General features: G+C 36.4%; 2 protein-coding genes across 2 annotated transcripts in view; one reads left to right on the top strand and one right to left on the bottom strand.

Annotated features, from left to right (window-relative positions):
* Positions 1-19,694, bottom strand: part of LOC101890348 (transient receptor potential cation channel trpm) — a 279,771-nt gene that overhangs the window by 246,836 nt on the left and 13,241 nt on the right. Inside the window, exon 2 of the mRNA XM_059126496.1 lies at positions 16,743-17,544. The gene's annotated coding sequence lies outside the window, so the exon portion shown is untranslated. The remainder of the gene's footprint in view (positions 1-16,742; positions 17,545-19,694) is intronic.
* On the top strand, positions 14,440-15,135 carry LOC109614348 (small ribosomal subunit protein uS13). The gene is made up of 2 exons (XM_020039773.1): positions 14,440-14,794; positions 15,074-15,135. Exons 1-2 carry the CDS (start codon positions 14,440-14,442, stop codon positions 15,133-15,135), a joined length of 417 nt encoding a protein of 138 aa, XP_019895332.1.

Below are 19,694 nucleotides of genomic sequence, written 5' to 3'. Positions count from 1 at the left end.
TGAAATTTAGAAAAAAAGATTTCTATAGGATTGTTTGATTGAAGTATGGATGTAGTTTTGGAAATTTGGATATGGATTGGGTTAGGTAGGAAATTTTGGAAATTCGTACTTATGTGTACGAAATTTGGTACAATTTAGATTTGTGAGAACCAATGGAGCTGAAATCCCGAAATGTGTTATTACTTGCAAAAGAAATAGTTGTCAGCAATATGCCACATTTACAGTCCTTTACAACAAATGTATATTAATTGCAATTATTCTCTTACTTTCCTTTCACAACTCATAATAAGAAAATAATATATACTGCACTTTTTTAGTAGTGTTCTTTCAAATTCCGTTGAAATTATTAAAATGCTATGCCACAATTAAAGTCTGAATGGACAGTTCTTTGGAAGTATATTTTCTGCATACTGGGAGACCAAACTGCCAATTTACAACAAATTAGGTTAATACCTTATACCGTTATATGGAAGCTATACCAAAGTGTGGACCTTTATGGCCATTTTCAATACGGAAAGTTTTGTGAAGGTAAAATACAAAATGTATTTTCGGTAGTAAACTATAGTAACTTCCACTGGCAGACACAGAAAAACATGGTTGTTTCGCGATGTTACAACAAACGGAATGACAGAATTAATAAATCGTTCATAGTATGGTGGAGGGTAGAGAAAAGCGGCAGTTATTTGGGAACGCAATCAGGATTGTCAGGGAGACCCGTCTTGACTATTGTCTTTAGTTTTAGATTATATTTAAGCGCTTGACTTGAACTGACCCTAATATTAGCTGTCTATGTAGTTTAGATTGTTAGTCCAAAGTCTGAGATATGTACTCAAAGATGTGGGAGTAGAAAGTGGTTAGACTCAATAAATTAACAGAAAATAAATAAAAAAAAAAACAGATACAAAACCACAAGAGAATTAGAATTGGAAGTAAAAATGTCTGAGTTCTTAAAAAATAGACGCTAGTCCCCTCTTTGCATAGATATGTGTGCTGGTTCTAGTCTGAATGAATGCCTTAAATTCTTTTACAAAATGCGACTTTCCCCTTAACTTTGAGAACTTTTCGAAATTGCGATATAATTATTTATTTGCTAATTCGACAGAAATGTCGATTATTTATCTCAACTTTAATTTTCCAGTTAAGACTCATTGCAACGCATAAAAGAAATGACTTCAACTGCTCCAGACATCCACATCCCAGCTTCGCCCGCATAGACGTGCAAGTATCGACTTGATGTGGCTCGAGATGGCAGTCGCATGCACTTGAAGTTATAATTGTGGCATAACTACATTCAAACTTCTAGCAAAGTTCATTAAAAAGAAATGTGGCAAGAAAGAAATAAAAAGAAAATTACAAACGAAAAACAACAAAGCAGACTAGAAAACAATATCGTTTAAAGCCATTGAATTGAGTTGAGTTCGAGCAGCAACACATCCTCTTAGACTCCATGGCAATGTCATGAACTTTTTTCCTGCTTCTAGGACACACAAACACACACATACATACACATGTTGAATGTAGTTCGTCCTCCATGGCGCTGTGGAGACCCTCTATACGGAATATTATGAATGAGCATCACCATTATCATTAACATTGATATTATGACGTCGTTATGATGGAGACAGAATGTGTCATAAATGTGATTTGTTCTTTGAAATGAGAACAAAGAGTTGAGCGAGCATTGTGACATTTAGTTGGTGATTACCAACATTAGCAGAATGCCATCGTTAATCATAGCTCTTTCCATGAATAACACTGTTATTCTGTTTAAAAGTTGCATTTCTGCAATCTGCTTAAGGGCGTATACACACACATACATACAATCATTTATGTCCATGAGAATAATCCGTTTACAATGGAAAATGTTTCGATTTCACAATTCAACTTTCCAGAGTTTTAAATTTCATTTTCATTCATTTCGAAGTTGAATGATAGATAAATAAATAGCCATTGGTGCGTATGAGTATGAGTTATTGCAAAAGCTATTGTGTGTTGTGTATACGCGACACTGCACCATGGTCCGAATTTGATTATGTTTCTGTCCAAAAAAAAGTATACACAATATATAGGGGTATACCGAATTTGTCGAAATATTCGTCTCTTAAGTTGTTTAGAATACCTGGTTAGATGAAAAAACTGCAACCAGCCTCAGACAGATGTCATTTCTAAGCCACTCGTCTGATAGCTATTATTCCAGTGACAGCTCATTATATTGTTTACAAGCGTACAAAAGAATTTTGGTGAGAATTTCCCGAAAAAAAGTCATTCGTGATGGAACTCAAGCGTTATGGTTTGATTTCTTAATTTTTGGCTGGAAACCACAAGTGGCTATTGTTAGAGCACTCCAGCATTTAAATGTGAATAAATCTTTTGTGTCTCATACCATCGCTCGATACCGTGATACTGGCAGCGTAGCCCCACGTCAAGGAAGTGGAGGGAAAAAAACAGCAACATCAGCAGAAATGGTTCGAAAAGTAAAGAAACGACTTGATCGAAACCCGCATCGCAGTGACCGCATGAGCTGAACATATCGCAATATTCTATTCGGCAAATATTGAAAAATAAGCTTTAACCCGAGCCATTGAAATTCCAAAAAGTGCAAGAACTTACACCGAAACAGAAAGAAAATAGACTCAAAAGAGCTAAAGAGTTGCCTCGCTTGGCCGAAAGTGGTGAACTGCCGAATTTGGGTTTTCCGATGAGAAAACATTCGTTGTCCAGCAGTTTGAAAACAAACAAAATGTTCATGCACATTCTGTTGACCACCAGAACTCAAGCGGCGGCCATGGTGATGGTGTGGGCCATCATAACAGCCGATGGTCGCTCTCCGCTCGTATTAACCGACCATTACGACCATATTAAACCCTTGTGCACTCAAACATTTTAGCCGCAGACCTTGAGGATTCCAACATGACTCAGCACCACCGCACTCAGCACGCGCCACCCAAGAATGGTTACAAAATGAGATTCCTCGCTTTATTTCCAGCGCACAATAGCGACAAAAATCTCCGGATACCAATCCGTTGGACTATTGTGTCTGGAGTATTTTGGAAAGCAAGGTTGGCGCTAAAAAAACCAAAGTGTTGATCACTACAAGCAAGCGCTTCGCCAGGAATGGGCCAAAATACGGCAGAGCAACATTCGGGAGCCGTGTGACGGTTTCATCGGTTTCGTGCCAAAGGTGACCAATTCGAACAAATCTAAACTTATTCTAAATTTTGATGGTTTTTCCGATATTTTTTGCTTTCTTTCTATAAAATTTAAGAAAATATGTAAAAATTATGGCTTTTTGTCTTTGTTGTAGTTTTTTATCTCACCCTGTATATTAAAAATATTCTCATATAGAAAATTCACTTAATTTTTGATGTTTATTCTCCTTGTTTTATGACTTCAGAAGCCATAAATCATTTTATACTTCCAAAATGTCCCGAGTCGAAATAAAGGTTTTAGATCCCGGGTATACTTGCACTTTAAACCTCAAAGGGAGTATTCGTTTTTGTCATAATTCAGTACATAGTGATATTTTATTGAAGCCTATATTGCGTTTGGAAATGGTACATTTTTGTAGGTACCTCCATCACAAAAATTTTGCAGCAAAACATAAAAATCGATCTGTGTACTCGATATAGTTCAAAGTTAGCACAGCATATATTTATATTATTTGGAAAAGATATAGGTCAGGATTAAAACGGGCAATAATGGTTCACTCCTTCTAATACCTCTCTCACATTTTGAATAATGTTTTCCTTCACACCTAAGCCAGAAGCCATCATAAATCACATTGGTCCCCTACTGCTAGTGCCTCCTCCACAAACGGAAAATTTTTGAGAAATAATAAATCTAGTAATATGCAAACTTCACATATATTAATTAGACAGCACTAGATCTCGTATCCTTTGGCACGTCCCTCAAAAAGGGTATACATAAACAAGTGTTTAAATTGCGAGTGTCGGAACACTGGTCAAAATCATTCTAACTTGTTTAATTTACATCATCATTGAGCCCAACCGTACCTAACACCGTTTTCAATTGTTTTTACTGCCTTTTCTCTCGCAAGTAAACGGAAACATGATATTTAACAGATATTGAAAAGATATGATAACATTTTCCTTTTTTTTCAAAAAATATCACTCACAAAGTTTTGTATGACCCTTTGCCAGGATTTGTTTTTGAGCAGACTAAACTCCCAAACAACGTTGTCAATTAACTTTTGATATTAAACGCTTTGTATAAAACTCATGGGTAGGTATTCATGGCAACTTAAAATGAGTTGTGTCAAAAGGTTTGACATTTGCACTCAAAGAGATGTTCGCAAACAAATACAGACAATCCCAACAAAAGGATACGCACGAAAACCTGATCAGGACCCGTATAATGTGACACATGTTTTGCCGAAATATGGTCAAGAGAACAGAAATGAACACATGATAGCATGACTGACAGACAGTCAAACACTTTAACTAAACAAATGTTGTTTTTTGTCCCTTGACAACCTTTCACCTGACACACAAAGTAATCCATCTTAGCCAACCAAAACACATACATGCATACATACATACATACATTTGTGTATGCTCTTTCTTTTTGGGGACAATGCCTCACACACACACATACACGGGACTAATTCCTTTTTAATTTGGCAAGGCCTCCTTGAGATGAAATGTTATTTTTATCGCTCTTCCAGATGTCACCGAGAGTGTCTATGGCAAAGCGATTATCTCCATTTTATTTTGATTTATGATGAACGCATTTCGAAAACAACGTCTGGACCTGCAACACATGTTGATGAGTGGGTGGTCGTAACACCCACACATACACTCTCATTTCACATGCTGTCATTCAATTAGTCGTAACAAGAATTCTTTATAACCTGAACAACGATTTCTCAGAACTTGTTCTTCACATGTGGCCAAGTTTTGTGGCAATGCCTGTCAAATATAATTGGGTTGCCTCAAATTGACCTAGACACGACAAATGGCTGGGTGAGTGCGGCCTATGTCATGAAGTTTGTATTGCCTGAAACTAAATATTAATTAGGTTTATGCTTAACATGGTTGTCTATGACTCTAACCAGAACACACCGACACAGGCACACACATACAAATGGATAATCATCATTGTCAATGGAGGGATAGAGCGTGAATTGCGATATTGAAAGAAAAACTTTTGAATATCCACCCAAGCTGTTGTTAGAAGCTACAGCAGAACAACAAGTCATGGCTTATTATGTCGAATTAACAAAGTTATAAGTTTTGGCAGAAATATCAACTCATGCTGGTATATAGCTCCTTCCCCAAAAAAAACTTTCTGCCTAAAATATGTAGGTTGGAAATGTCTTTTGGTAGGAAGGTTGATCGGGTTTTATAACATTTTAAAGGATTAATGTTATTTTAAAGGGTTAAATATCATTTTTTGGTGTGAAAAAAAAACCCTATATAAAAGTTCGAACATTTTAGAACCAGGTGGGGTTCTTTTCAAGTGCTTAAAGGCTTTAATATAGTTTAACAATTTGCTGTACATCATTCTGCCAAGAAGAAGGGAAATTATATTCTATGTTCGAGTGATACTATTAGGTCAGTACTTCAAAAGCTAAATATTGTTCGACGAGTTGATAAGAATTCAAGAATCTTTCGACTATATTCCCTTGCGGTGAGATGGGGCTGGCTTTTGGAAACTCCAACGATAAGTTCTAAATATTGGCATGGTATTTAGTTTTGGGTATCTATATCAGAGCAAGCCCAAAAACGGACATTTGGATTTGCTAGAAAATATCTTCAAAACTTGTAAATTCCATATTTCAAATGAAAATTTGATACATCACTCGTTTGATTTGGATACAATGAACGTAAGCATTGCTGCAGATTATTTCAACGGAAACACTTTCTTCACCCTTCACCCTTTCCATCAGCCAACAAAATATAAAAATAAATAAATCGATGATGCTTTGAAATAAAATATGAATTCTATTCGAAGAGTGTTTACGTTTTGTTGTTGTCGTTGTTTTTATTGCAATGCTTTCCATTACTTTGTGTAAAAAGGAAAAGTTGAAGAAGAAGAATAGGAAAAATATTTCAAATATTTGCAATTTTAATTAAAATGTAACATCAATGCAAGCAACGACTTTGACCTCTGATCCATAATCCATGCCGTGACGAGGAATATTCCACTTTTACTTAAGGTTTCGCCTACATTCATGGCTATGAACTGCATTTCGAAACTCAAATGAAATAGATATTAAATTTTCCAAGAAAAACATAAACCCTCGATTCTGCAGGGCTTCCTGCCAGATTTTTATTATTCTTGTTTATTGGCAAATCCGTAATGGTTATTGCTTTCAATAAAGACGTATTATGGAAATGCTAACTTTGACCCTAGCAGACAGTACGTTAATCATGAAAATACTCTAACCGAACGCCAACCCCGATGGTGAGAAAGATACCAATGGCATTATCTTCTTCTCAATTCCAAAGATTAACGTAATTTGTCTCCACAGAAAATTAAATTTTAAAACTTGATCAACTCTTGGTACGAAATGGAATTTTGCCTTCATAACAACATTTTCGTTTAAGGTCATCAAATTTGTTTGGAATGGTGCGAAATGCTGGACATAAATATGTTATTTCGCAAAAAATTAAATTTGAAAAAAACATCGTTTATGACAAGGTCAATTTAATAAAAATTGACAACATTTTAGACGTCATTGTCTGGGAGGGTAAATTCCGAGCGAGGAGGAAGTTACAAGGCCCGTATTTTAATAGTAAGACCGAACACTTTATTTAAACAAAACCATATCGCACTTTTTTTTTTTTTTTTTGAACAGTTAATGTCAATTAAATTAGTACTTATTTAGCATCTATGAGCGACCACAACTCAACAACTTATTTCATGCGACATGGCCTTGCTCAAATTATGGGTTGGATATCCGAGATGTAATGAACATATTTATACTTTTAACCCAATGGCTAAAGAGGATACATATATTTTTTGATACGCCCAAAACGTGCCTCATCGAAATAACGGTTTTATATCCTAGTTCTCTTTGGACCAAATCCGTTTGAAGACATTTGAAATCGATCTGGCCAGTCAGTCCGTCTGCCTGACTGGCTGGTGCGCAAATCAACTCTCGGAGGGAGTATCCGATTTTGGTCGTAATATTATTGTCCAACTTATATCGAGTTCGGAGATGTTGCCCACTCCTTTCGGTACAAATTTGGCACAAAAGGTCAAAATTTTCATAAAATAAAATATTTACCGTATAGAACAAGAAAGGATGATACAATTCTGGGAACACTTTGCAAATCCTAATATTTTTAGCTGTGCCAGGTCAAGTGTGAAAATAAACATTATCGGCCCTCTCCTCCGCATACCAAACCCACACAGGGTCAAAATTTTGAACAATTATTACTCTTATAAAATCTGAAATATGAATCCGCTTTTCTTTGGTATATCTCAACATTTCTACCAACACAAGATCCCCCACAACACATCGACATTTTGAATAACAATGAAGCTCATGAAACGTGAAATGAGCATACCACTCCCTTAAAACTCGGCATATCGCAATGTTTCTGTCAACACAAGAGCTAGAGTGAAGATGGGATATATCGGTCAACTCCTTCTGGTACCTCCCCTACAACGGGTCAAAATTTAGGATAACCCAAACTTTCATAAAATGCGAAATAAGGATCCGATTCATTCTAAACTTTATACATTTCAATATTTCCACTAACAAAAGATCGGGTGTAAAGATGGAATATATCGGTTCATTCTTTCTACTACCTTCCTCTTCCCCACAAAGGGTCGGAATTTTTAATACTTATGTCTCTTATAACTTGTGAAACAAATAAGAGATGCTTTTCAAACTTGGTATATCAAAAAATTTCGCTCAAACAGAGATCTTATGTGAATATGGTGATACCTCCCCCCACAAAAGGTTAAATTTTAATAACCAATTATTCCCATAAAATTTATAACAGATGCATGATTTTATACAGATACCTGATTTTTGCCAAAAATTGGCACTGACAGATACAATCTTCAAATTTGAAATGAGTGACAGAATTTGGTACAAAAATAAATTTGCCAAATCATATTAAAATCGGTTGATATTAGGTTATAGCTCCCATATATATTCTCAGCCCATTTAACATATTTGATGCACCAAACGCGATATATATGTCCGACTCCAAAGAAATTGGAAAAAAGTGACAGAATTCGGTACAAAAATGAATTTGTCACATAATATTGAAATCGGTTCAGATTCAGATCCATATAAATTTTTGGTCGATTTTAAATATTTGATGCACTAAACACGATATGTTAGTCCGATTCCAATGAAATTCGAAATAAGTGACGGTTTTTGGTAAAAAAAAAACAAATGTTCCTAATGATGTGAGGTTTAGAGGTTGCTTCCGTATATATTTTCGACTAATTTTGCATATTTGATGCGCCAATCACGCTATATATCTCCAATTTCAATGAAGTTGGGGATGTGTGGCGGAATTTAGCCTAAAAATAAATTTTGTCAATTACATAGAAATTGGTTCAGATTCGGATATCATTTTATTACGAAACATAGGCCCACAACGCCTTTGCACTGGTATAAGGCTAACAGAAAAAACTCAATTAAACTGTTATGTAGAATATAATTGAGGCTACGATTATTACGAGAAAGTATGTAGGCTCAGTTGTATGACTACATTGAACCCCTCTAATAGCAACAGAAATACCGTTCAACTTAAAACAATGCAGTTTTCTTGGTGTATATAGGGTGAGCTGAAAAAACTTCAACCAACTTTAGACTTCTGTCATTTCTAAGTCACTCGTCCGACAGCTGTTAAAATTATCCCAGTGACAGCTCCTTATATTGTTTACAAGCGTACAAAAGCATTTTGTTGAGAATTTTCCAGAAAAAAAGTTATTCGTGATGGAATTCAAGCGTGATATTTTGCTGGAAAACCACAAGTGGCTATAGTTAGAGCACTCCAGCATTTAAATGTGAATAAATCTTTTGTGTCTCGTTCCATCGCTCGTTACCGTGATACTGGTAGCGTAGCCCGACGTTAAGGAAGTGGACGGAAGAAAACAGCAACATCAGCAGAAATGTTTCGAAAAGTAAAGAAGCGACTTGATCGAAACCCGCGTTGCAGTGGCCGAAAAATGGCTTCTGAGCTGAACATATCGCAAAATTCCATTCGGAAAATATTGAAAAATGTGCTTGGGGTAAAGCCATTGAAATTCCAAAAAGTTCAAGAACTTACACCGCAACGGAAAGAAAATAGATTCAAAAGAGCTAAAGATTTGCTTCGCTTGGCCGATAGTGGTGAATTGCCGAATTTGGTTTTCACCGATGAGAAAACATTCGTTGGCCAAACAAAATGATCGTGTTTACTTGCCAAAGAGGTCAGCTGAAAATGTGCACCTTCGGTTAGCCACGAGAACTCATGGTGATGGTGTAGGCCGCCATAACAGCAGATGATCGCTCTCCGCTCGTATTAATCGACCGTGGCATCAGAATAAAAGCCGAATATTATCGTGAAAATATTCTGGAGGGTGTATTAGAGCCTTGGGCAATCAAACATTTTGGCCGCAGACCACGCGCACTCAGCACGCGCCACCTAAATTAGGTTCCTCGCTTCATTTGCAGCGCACAATGGCCTCTAAAATCTCCGGATACAAATCCGTTGGACTACTGTGTCTGGAATATTTTGGAAAGCAAGGTTGGCACTAAAAAATACCAAAGTGTCGATCACCTCAAACAAGCGCTTCAAGCGCGGGAATGGGCCAAAATAACGCAGAGCTACATTCAGGCAGCGTGTGACGGTTTCATTGGCCATAATTCGTGCCAAAGGTGACCAACTCGAATAAATCTAAACTTATTCTAAAATTTGATGCTATTTCCGATATTTTTTTGCTTTTATTAAATAAAATTTAAAAAAAGAATTAAAAATTATGGCGTTAGACTTTGTTGCAGTTTTTTCTCACCCTGTATATGGGAACTATATCCAAATCTGAACCGATTTCAATATTATTTTTTCAAAATTTATTTTTGTTCCAAATTATGAATCATCAATCAATAGATATGTACATATAAAATCTAAGTTTTTGGTAGGTACCTTCGATTCTGATGCTATATCTCCAGTTCCAAGTGGAATTTCAAAAATGTATATAGCTTATGTTACATTCAGGCAATGTTGTAGTAAACTTGGAAATTTTCAGGAAAATCTGCAGCGGGTTTCGAGTCCATAAATTACAAACAAACATACAAACATTTTCCTCTTTTATAGATATAGAAGAGTATGAACGCAAAGAGTACCATAATTCAATCTAGTGGCCCTTAGAAACAAACTGATAGTTGTCCGAATAAACAACTATTCTACAGAGAAACATTTGCCTACCTATTAATGCAATGCATTATGTAAGAATTCAAAATCAGTCTCAATCTGCTTCCCAAGTTTCTTAATTTTCAATAATTTATATTTTCTTTGTTTTTCGTCTAGAATTTTGGAACTTTTTATTTCTTGCAGAATTAACATTTCGCAGAAAGAAAAATTTTGAAAACGTGTCAGAACAACACATACGATACTTTCCGCATTTACCTCACTCTCATATTGCGTCGTATGTGAGACCACATCAAAGTGTCTTGTGGCGATAAAACCTCAAAATCCTTTTCACTTTAAATTTCCCCATTCATATCAACACCCGCTTAACATTCTCAGGGTGGGTATGTTTCAATATCTCTATTAAATTAAAGTAATACTTTCTGAATTAAAGCTTAACCGAGATTTAAAGATAAGACGATGACAATGGCTCCAAATGGCGGAATTGCTGCCGTCCGCAATGGCTATGCGGGCAATGTTCCCAGTTTGGCTGCAAAACGATTGCGACAAACAAATCAATCGACTGGTTCTTTGTGCGGATTTTTGCCAAATTAAATCTTAAACTTTTTCACTTGTGCAGACCGACCGACCGCCCTTGTCCCTAACCCGCCAAAAACATTTGCTCTGAATAAAAATTGGCAGCATGAGGAAGGATGAAAGTAAAGCGCAAACCATTTAACCGCATTTTTGTAGAAGCTTTTCACAAAAGTTATTCAGCCGTAACGTCAAACATTTCCAAGTGAAATTCTTCCTTGTGGGGGTACGTGTGTTTCCACAGGCACCCGTACACCCTCAGACATACGCACAAAGCCACATTAGCTGGCGGTAAAACTAGACGGGAGAAGTGTAAACAGTAGGATAATGCAGTTGGGCTTTTTTTATTTGAAAAGAAAAAAAACGGCGGCTAAAACATGTCGTCGACATTAATTTAAATTAAATTTCAGAAAGTTTTGCCATAAATTATGGCCACGGTAATGTTGCCGCTGGGCTATTTGCTCGTCATAATTCGCAGCGTTTAACCTTCACATCAGTCGCCGACGAGATGGGCATTCGTTTTGAGTTGCTTTAATTTTGCACTTCCCATGTCCCCAGATTGGGTCCTATGAGACGCTGGCAACACAAGGTTGTCTGCATACATTAAGCTGAGTGTGCATGTGTGTGTGTACGTATATGTGTGTGACATACAGAGTCGGGCCTGTGTACAAACATTGACAATGAGTACACGTTTGGTTGTGTGTGGGGGTGTGTGAGTAATTTCGCGTGTGTTCCATCCAAGTTGAGGAATTTTAACAAATTCGGCTCCTTAAATGAACACAATTATGTTCTTAAAGTGTCCGTGTAAGTGTCAGAGCTTAAAACTTTTTCTCAAGTCTTTTTGCAGCAAAATTATATTCGCAACTTATGATAATGACAGTTTGACCTTTGTGTGTGCGTGTGTGTGTGTGTTATACAACAATATTGCATCAAATATACTTTATGCTAATAAGAAAAGATGTATTTATGGGTTTTGAGTGTTACATAGTTTCAGTGATGCTAAAGGGAAAAGGCTTCAGATTGAATTTCTTAAACTTGGAACAATAGACACTACGACGTTGATTCAAAGACGAACGGTTTAAAGCTATCCATGACGGGGAAATATTTATATTTTGAATTTATGTGAAGTAAATCCTACCAACACTGCCCATTATTGATTGCGGTAGAGTGCATGATATGACATTAAGATGGCTTAAATTAAAATTGGAGATGTAGCTGTATCCGGAGCCTCTTGATCTAAACTTGGCAGATTTTTTTCTAGACGAAAATTAATCAATTTCTACTAAATTTGACGGAGGCATTTGTGTCTGAAGCGATATTTACCAAAATCCATTCCAATTGAGGTGATATTAGACTTTTTAGACATGTATATGGAAGCTATATCCGAATCCAAACCAATCTCCATGAAATAAGGAGAGAATTTAACGGTTGTGAGAGACATACAAACAACATCGGATGAAACAAGGAAGTGGACGGAAGATAACAGCAACATCAGCAGAAATTGTTCGAAAAGTGAAGAAGCGACTTGATCGAAACCTGCGTCGCAGTGACCGCAAAATGGCTCGTCAGCTGAATATATCGCAATATTCCATTTGGCAAATATTGAAAAATGAGCTGGGATAAAGCCATTGAAATTCGAAAAAGTGCAAGAACTTACACCGCTACTGAAAGAGCTCACAAGAGCTAAAGATTTGCTTCGCTTGGCCGAAAGAGGTGAACTGTCGAATTTGGTTTTCTCCGATCCGTTGTCCAGCAGTTTGTAAACAAACAAAATGATCATGTTTACTTGCCAAAGAGGTCAGTTGAAAATGTGCACCTTCGGTTGGCCGCCAGAACTCAAGCGCCAGCCATGATGATAGTGGTGATGGGGCCGCCATAACAGACGATGGTCGCTCTCCGCTCGTATTAATCGACCGTAGCATCAGTATAAATGCCGAATATTATCGCGAAAATATTCAGTAGGGAGTATTAAAGCCTTGGCCGCATACCTTGGACATTCCAACAGGACTCAGCACCATTGCACTCAGCCTGCGCCACCCATGAATGGTTACAAAATGAGGTCCCTCGCTTCATTTCCAGCGCACAATGGCCACCAAAATCTCCGGATACCAATCCGTTCGACTATTATGCCTGGATTATTTTGGAAAGCAAGGCTGGCACTAAAAAATACCAAAGTGTCGATAACCTCAAGCAAGCGCTTCGCCGGGAATGTACCAAAATACCGCACAGCAACATTCGGGCAGCGTGTGACGGTTTCATTGGCCGTTTGAAGGCCATAATTCGTGCCAAAGGTGACCAATTCGAACAAATCTAAACTTATTTTAAAATTTTATCCTATATCCGACATTTTTTGCTTTCATTCAATAAAATTTAAAAACAAATGTAAAAATGATAGCGTTTGACTTTGTTGCAGTATAGTGCATAATAAATTTGAAATCGAATAAATAAATATATATATGGGAGCTATATCCAAATCTGAACCTATCTTGATAAAATTTGGCAAAATTATTTCTGAGCCGTATTTGACATATTTTCCCGAATATCGTTGTTATGGAGTGCATATTACGCTGGTGGGGGACTAAAGTAGCAAATCGGAAGAAAAATATATATGAGAGCTATAACTATATCTTAACCGATTTGCACTAAATTTGAGATACTTTCTTCTATGCTCAATTTGGTTACATGTGCCGACATTCATCCCATTTAGACTTGTTTTACACATTTGGTGCAGAATAAAAGACAAATCAGACGAAGATATGTATGAAAGCTACAATTAAATTTTGACCGTTGTCTCCATTTTCAATAGGGTTCCTCCATGAGCCAAACAATTTCATATCGATCGGGCAAAAAATGCATGGGAAGACGGACTGCCGGACCTATGCAGATCGCCAAAAGGAACTATAGAGACATAGTTCCTTCTCTATGTTACAAACAAATGCACAAAGACATAATACCCTTACCATAGTGTGGTGTAGGGTATAAAAATGTGTTGAGACCGATTTTTTTTTATATTACTAACCATTTTCAATCTACATCACGCTATGTATGGACATGGGCTTATAAAAGCAATTTAAGTACACCTTTTTTTGGTAACATAGAGCGTTGGCTCAATGGGTAACTCAGATACCAGAATTGAATTGACAACTTTGGAATAAACATTAGCCAGAAGCCTCCAGAAGCCTTCAAAAGCTACCAATGCACTAAGAAAAAGCCACAAGTGACTGGAAGGTGTCATTCTTGGACCATACGCTGCAAATCCTAATGTAAATGTGAATGATGAGCGCTACCATGAGATGATATCCAACTTTTTAAACCAAACCGCTCATGTCTACACAGACAAGTCCGCTTCAATTGACGCACTAGAAGACAACATTGTAGTATGGCAAAAATCGGACTGGGCAGATGGGTCATTTGAGGCGCAGTAGCGATCAACATTTGCACAAAATAATCTTGAAACATTAAATTCTATGGACCGTACTATCAATTCAAATTTCGGCTTAAAATCGGTGGCTATCAAAAGGCCAAAATGTCGTGCAGTATCCCAGAAAATTTCCAACACATTTTGTGTATTATAAATACCAACACTGATGGTAAACGCAAAGTTGGTATTAATGAATATATTGATTTGACCAAACATGCAGGTGAATGCACTGAAAACGAGGTCGAGAAAATCGTCACCGTCATCTGCAACCCATTGCACTACAAAGTTCCCAACTGGTTCTTGAAAAACAATCAATTGACCTCCTCCAATATGGATTCGAAATTGTGTGACGATTCGGAATGCTTGAAGAAGATCCGTTCCCACCAACAACAACCAAACCAATATCTTTCCATATCCAAATATCCAAAATATTTTTGGATTCCTTTTATATCTGTAATTTGTTTGTTCGAGTGTGTTTTCTAACGAAAAAGTGCACTCAACATCGGAATGAATTATATTAAATGAACGGTTTTTATTTAATACAACAACTAAAAAAATATGAATTTTATGTGCTTTTTAACTTTCATATAGCTCTTTATCACGGAGATATGAATATACTTTTTGAGAGTGAGATGATGTAAACGGTACAAGGTACTTTAAAAAAATATATGTATGATCGCACGACTCTTCCTGCTTAGTACTGCCACGAAACCCCTCTATAATATTTTTATTCCAACAGACACCCGTCTAGAATTTTCCACAAATAGTTCGTATGGTCACACCGTCGCCATGAATGCTTAAATGGAATTAAAGGCCTAACTGAATAATCAAAATTCATTAATATCAATGAAGATAAAATCGAAGACGAAACAAGTCTACCTCGGTTTGATCTGTTAAAACCCAGTTCAGGTCTAACAGGGACATTAAACTGAGAAGTCCTCCAAGATTGGAGTGTTTGTCTGGCATGAATAAACGATCTAGATCCCGATAACTAGACCCCTTTCCTACCTTACACACTTCATCAAAAATATTTAATGTTCAGGATTGATAATAAGTATACGCTTTAATATCCCAGCAAAATTACTCATCACAAATCGGGTTATCAACCCATTATTTTAACTAGCGCTGCTGCTGTACAATGTAAGTCCTTACTTTCCGGCAACTAAAAGTTGTAAAAATAAGTACATTTATTTCGATTTTAGTCACTAAAAGCTTTTTTATCAACTTTAAGTGGTTAGAAAATAGCTACTTATTTCGTCCGACAAGCCATTGATATCCCTCAGCACTATGTGTTGGAGATATTATAACAATATATGTGGATCTTCCTATCTCGCCGAGTTGAGTCGATCTAGCTATGTATATCCGTCCGTCTGTCCATGTTAAATTGAAATCAAGCTTCAGGTCGCAATTATCGTCCGATCTACACGAAATTTTGAATTGCAGGATGGGGTTGGGTTCAGAATTAAGCCTATTATTTTGGAAGATGATCACAAAATATTTAGTTTTTAAAATGGACCAAAAACTAACGACCAATTTTTTATGAGGTTAGAGTTTAGGACTACACTGAAGCTTATCATTTTGGATGGTCTTCAGATAATATTTACTGGCGAAATGGACCTCAAGTGTCAGTGCAAAAATACCAGAATTAAAGAGATGACAAATACAAGAAAGTCGCACCTTTGTCGTTTACATTGTTGGTGATTTTGTTGATGAATATAGCCAAATAGCGGAGATGCAAGAAATTAAAAAGTGGAAACTAGATTTAAAAAATTTTGTTTTGAATACCATTTGACACAACATAGGGCGTAAATATAGGGCAAATGCTACGAAGATTTGTGGTTTCCATCAAAAGCCAAGATAAGACTTTTAAATAAAATAAAACGGTCAATATTTCATGCATAAACATTTTGAGTGTGAAATTTCTGTTCTTTCCGAGTGAGCAAATTTGGTATCTGACATAGTAAGAAAAAGTACTTAGTCATACCGATGCCTTTTTAGAGATCGTATGTGTTTGGAAGATATTGCTTCCAGATCTATGACTATTATTCGAAAATAGGAGCAATAAGGTTCAACTTTTGCTTTTTTATGTAGTAGATATGGCGATGTATCTTACGGGAATCTTCATTCCAATCAAAAGGGTTTAAGATCTGCAGAAACTTTACCGCAAATTGCAGTGTTGTAGGGCATCAAATGGTAGGTCCCATCCGTCTGTAGCCTTTGCTTAGTTTTCAATGATTATTTTTACTGGGTTATTTTGTCTGCATTAATAACCAGCAAATATTGCATCTTTTCCATTTCATTGAACAGAAAATGGCGTTAATTAAAATAAAATTCTAAAATTGACGTTATGACCCGTAATAGGCAATAAAATATTAAAATTAAATTTGTTGCAATAATTCGGTACTTACCGCATTAATTAGTCGACTGTTCCTAATGGGGACTGTTGTTCGCTGAGCACCAACGAGCAGTTAGCCAATAACAAACACTTATTGTAAAAATAATAATTTTGGTCAGCTCGCAATTGGAATTTGGTTAATTTATGCCTTTGATAGTTGTTAGCAATCCACAGCAAGAGCAATAGTTCCCAGCACGGGCAATAAAAGTCTGATCCAGCTGACGAAGAAGCCAACGATGCTGAGGCTGGTTGTGATGATGATGATGATGATAGACTCGTGATAATGGAATTCTATTCAACAACTGACAGCCAGACTATCATCTATCATGTCACGAACTGAAACAGTATTAAATCCTAGTGAGCAATGGTCCATTGAGCAGATGGCCGGTTGGGGTGGTAACAGTGGCAGCAACAACAGAAAAATAAATAAACATTCGCGCGTTGGCCTTAATGGAGCACCATTAACAACAATCACCAGCCAGTGAGCGAGCGAACCTGTCAGACTGCCAGTCGAATAGTCGATGAATTTAATTTGTATTTATCCACACTCTCGGACACACACGGAGCAGTGTTTAATTTCGAATTAATTCACTTTTGTTTTATTCGATTCTGAATAGCAATTTTCTTATCCCATAAAAATTGCGAAATTACAATTTATGTTGTTTTTCCGATTCTCCGCCTTTTCTCCTTTCGCTTTTATTGTTTACATGGCCACGGCGGGATAGATTCAAATAGTTGAGAATTTTTATTTCTATTTTGATTTGAATTTTGATTTCAATTCAATTGTTTCTGATTTTTTTCTTTCTTTGGGAAAACTAAAATGGCAGAAAAAACAAAGAAAACAAACAGACATTTATAATTGAACGGAACTCAGAAAACAGAAAATTCACTTTTCCAATATTTTTCTTTTTCGAATAGCAGGCACATTTTGCAGTTTATAGTTGATGTAGTTGCTGTATTGTTTGTTTGCTATTCGCTATTGTTTTTTTGCTCTCCACTCTGTGTTTGTTTTATTTTATATCAGTAGTTTTGTTTGTGTGTTTTTGTTTCACTTCACTTCTTGTACATGGCAATAAAAAAAGATCTACTTTGAGTCGATTTTCCGTATTTTCCGTAAACAAAAAACTTTTGAGTTAAAGAGACCCGTGATGTTGCGATGGGTTGGAGGCACAGTGCGTAAATCCAAGAAAAACTATCAAAATAGATTAACTTAAGAATGTGTTTTGTCAATAAGTCAATTAAACCTAATAGTGGGAAAATCGATTCTAATGTGGTGTTTCTTAACAATTCTACTTCACTTAACTAGAAAAGGCTCCTCACGGTACATTTTTTAGCCAAAGTAAGCAATTGTAATTAAATTTTCGGAATCTTGTAAAGTTTTCTTATCTAGTGCACAACGAAAGCATAGATTACTTAGCAAACATCAAAATCGGCTCAGAATTTGATTCTTTATTCGTAAACTATGTACCAAAATTTGCTAAATTTAATACCATTTCGTATCATGGATCCAAGGTTGAAAGGAGGGTTCTATGTGAGGAGGTAGTTTCGGTAGTGTGTACTCATGTATACGAAAAGTACTAAATTTGGTACAATTCGAATTTGGAGGCACGAATGGAGTTGGAATCCTGAAATGTGTAGGATTGGGATATGGAGGTAGTTTTGGAAACTTGTACTTATATGTACTAATACGTACTGAATTTGGATTTGGGTAAACAAATACAGGGTGAGATAAAAAACTGCAACAAAGTCTAACGCCATAATTTTTTACATTTTTTTTTTTAAATTTTATTGAATGAAAGCAAAAAATGTCGGAAATAGCATCAAATTTTAGAATAAGTTTTGATATGTTCAAATTGGTCACCTTTGGCACGAATTATGTTCTTCAAACGGCCAATGAAACCGGAACAAGCTACAATTGTGAAAAAAAAACGGAATAAGCTACAATTCTGAAATTTGGAATGAGAGTCATTGATGGAGCGCATAATAGATGCACCAAAGGTTTTTGAAATATGAAATTTGTGTATGAAGGTGGTTTTGGAAAAGTGTGCGAACTGTACTAAATGTTATTAGATTTGGAAGAGTTTGGTTTAGGTTGAACGGATGAAGCAGAAATTTTGAAATTTTAAGTTAGTGCTCGAAATCTGAAATTTTGTATTGGGGCTGGGCATATGGAGGTGGTTCCGGAAATGTGTACTAAAAATGAACGAAAAGTACTGAATGGCACCATATTTGGTATTGGTAATAGGGCTGAAATCCCGAGCTGTCTGTGGTTAAGATATGAAGGAGGTATTGTAAATGTGTACTATACATATTCGGGGGACGTACTAAAAGAAATTATCCGATCTCTACCATTTTTACAACAGATCTTGTGTTGATAAAAATATTGAGATGTTTCAAGGGTATTGGATGTTAATTTCGCGTTTTATATGCTTCATGGATATTCCGAAAATGGACTCTTTGTTGGTGGCGGGGGTGGGGTGTTGTTGTTGGGTTACCAGATGGTGTGGACCGATACTGTCCATTTTCTAACCTGACCTAGTACTGATGGAAATATTAGGATTTGCAAAGTTGGAGCAAAATCGGATTATCCTTTCCCTTTCTGTGTACTAAAATATATTTTTGAAATTTTCGACCTTTTGTTGGGGAAGCACACAAAGGAGTGGACCGATATTGCCCATATCCGAACTCGATCTAAGTTTGACAAAAATATTACGATGTACCCAGTTTGGATCAAATCGGATACTTCCTTCGAAAGTTATCGTGCGCACCAGCCAGACAGACTGACTGAGGGACGGGCAAAACGACGAATAACACTAGATCGACTCCAAATTTCCTGAAACGGATTTGGTCCTAAAAGACCTAAGGTCTAAAACCATTATTTCGATGAGATACGTTTTGGTCGTATCAATTGATATATACAATCTCTAGCCATATGGCTGAGGGTATAAAAATCCGTTGAAATCAT

The sequence above is a fragment of the Musca domestica genome, unplaced genomic scaffold (genome assembly GCF_030504385.1).
Source record: "Musca domestica strain aabys unplaced genomic scaffold, Musca_domestica.polishedcontigs.V.1.1 10, whole genome shotgun sequence".
NCBI lineage: Eukaryota > Metazoa > Arthropoda > Insecta > Diptera > Muscidae > Musca > Musca domestica.
Note: the sequence above shows the minus strand (reverse complement) of the source record. Positions and strands in the feature narration are given on the sequence as shown.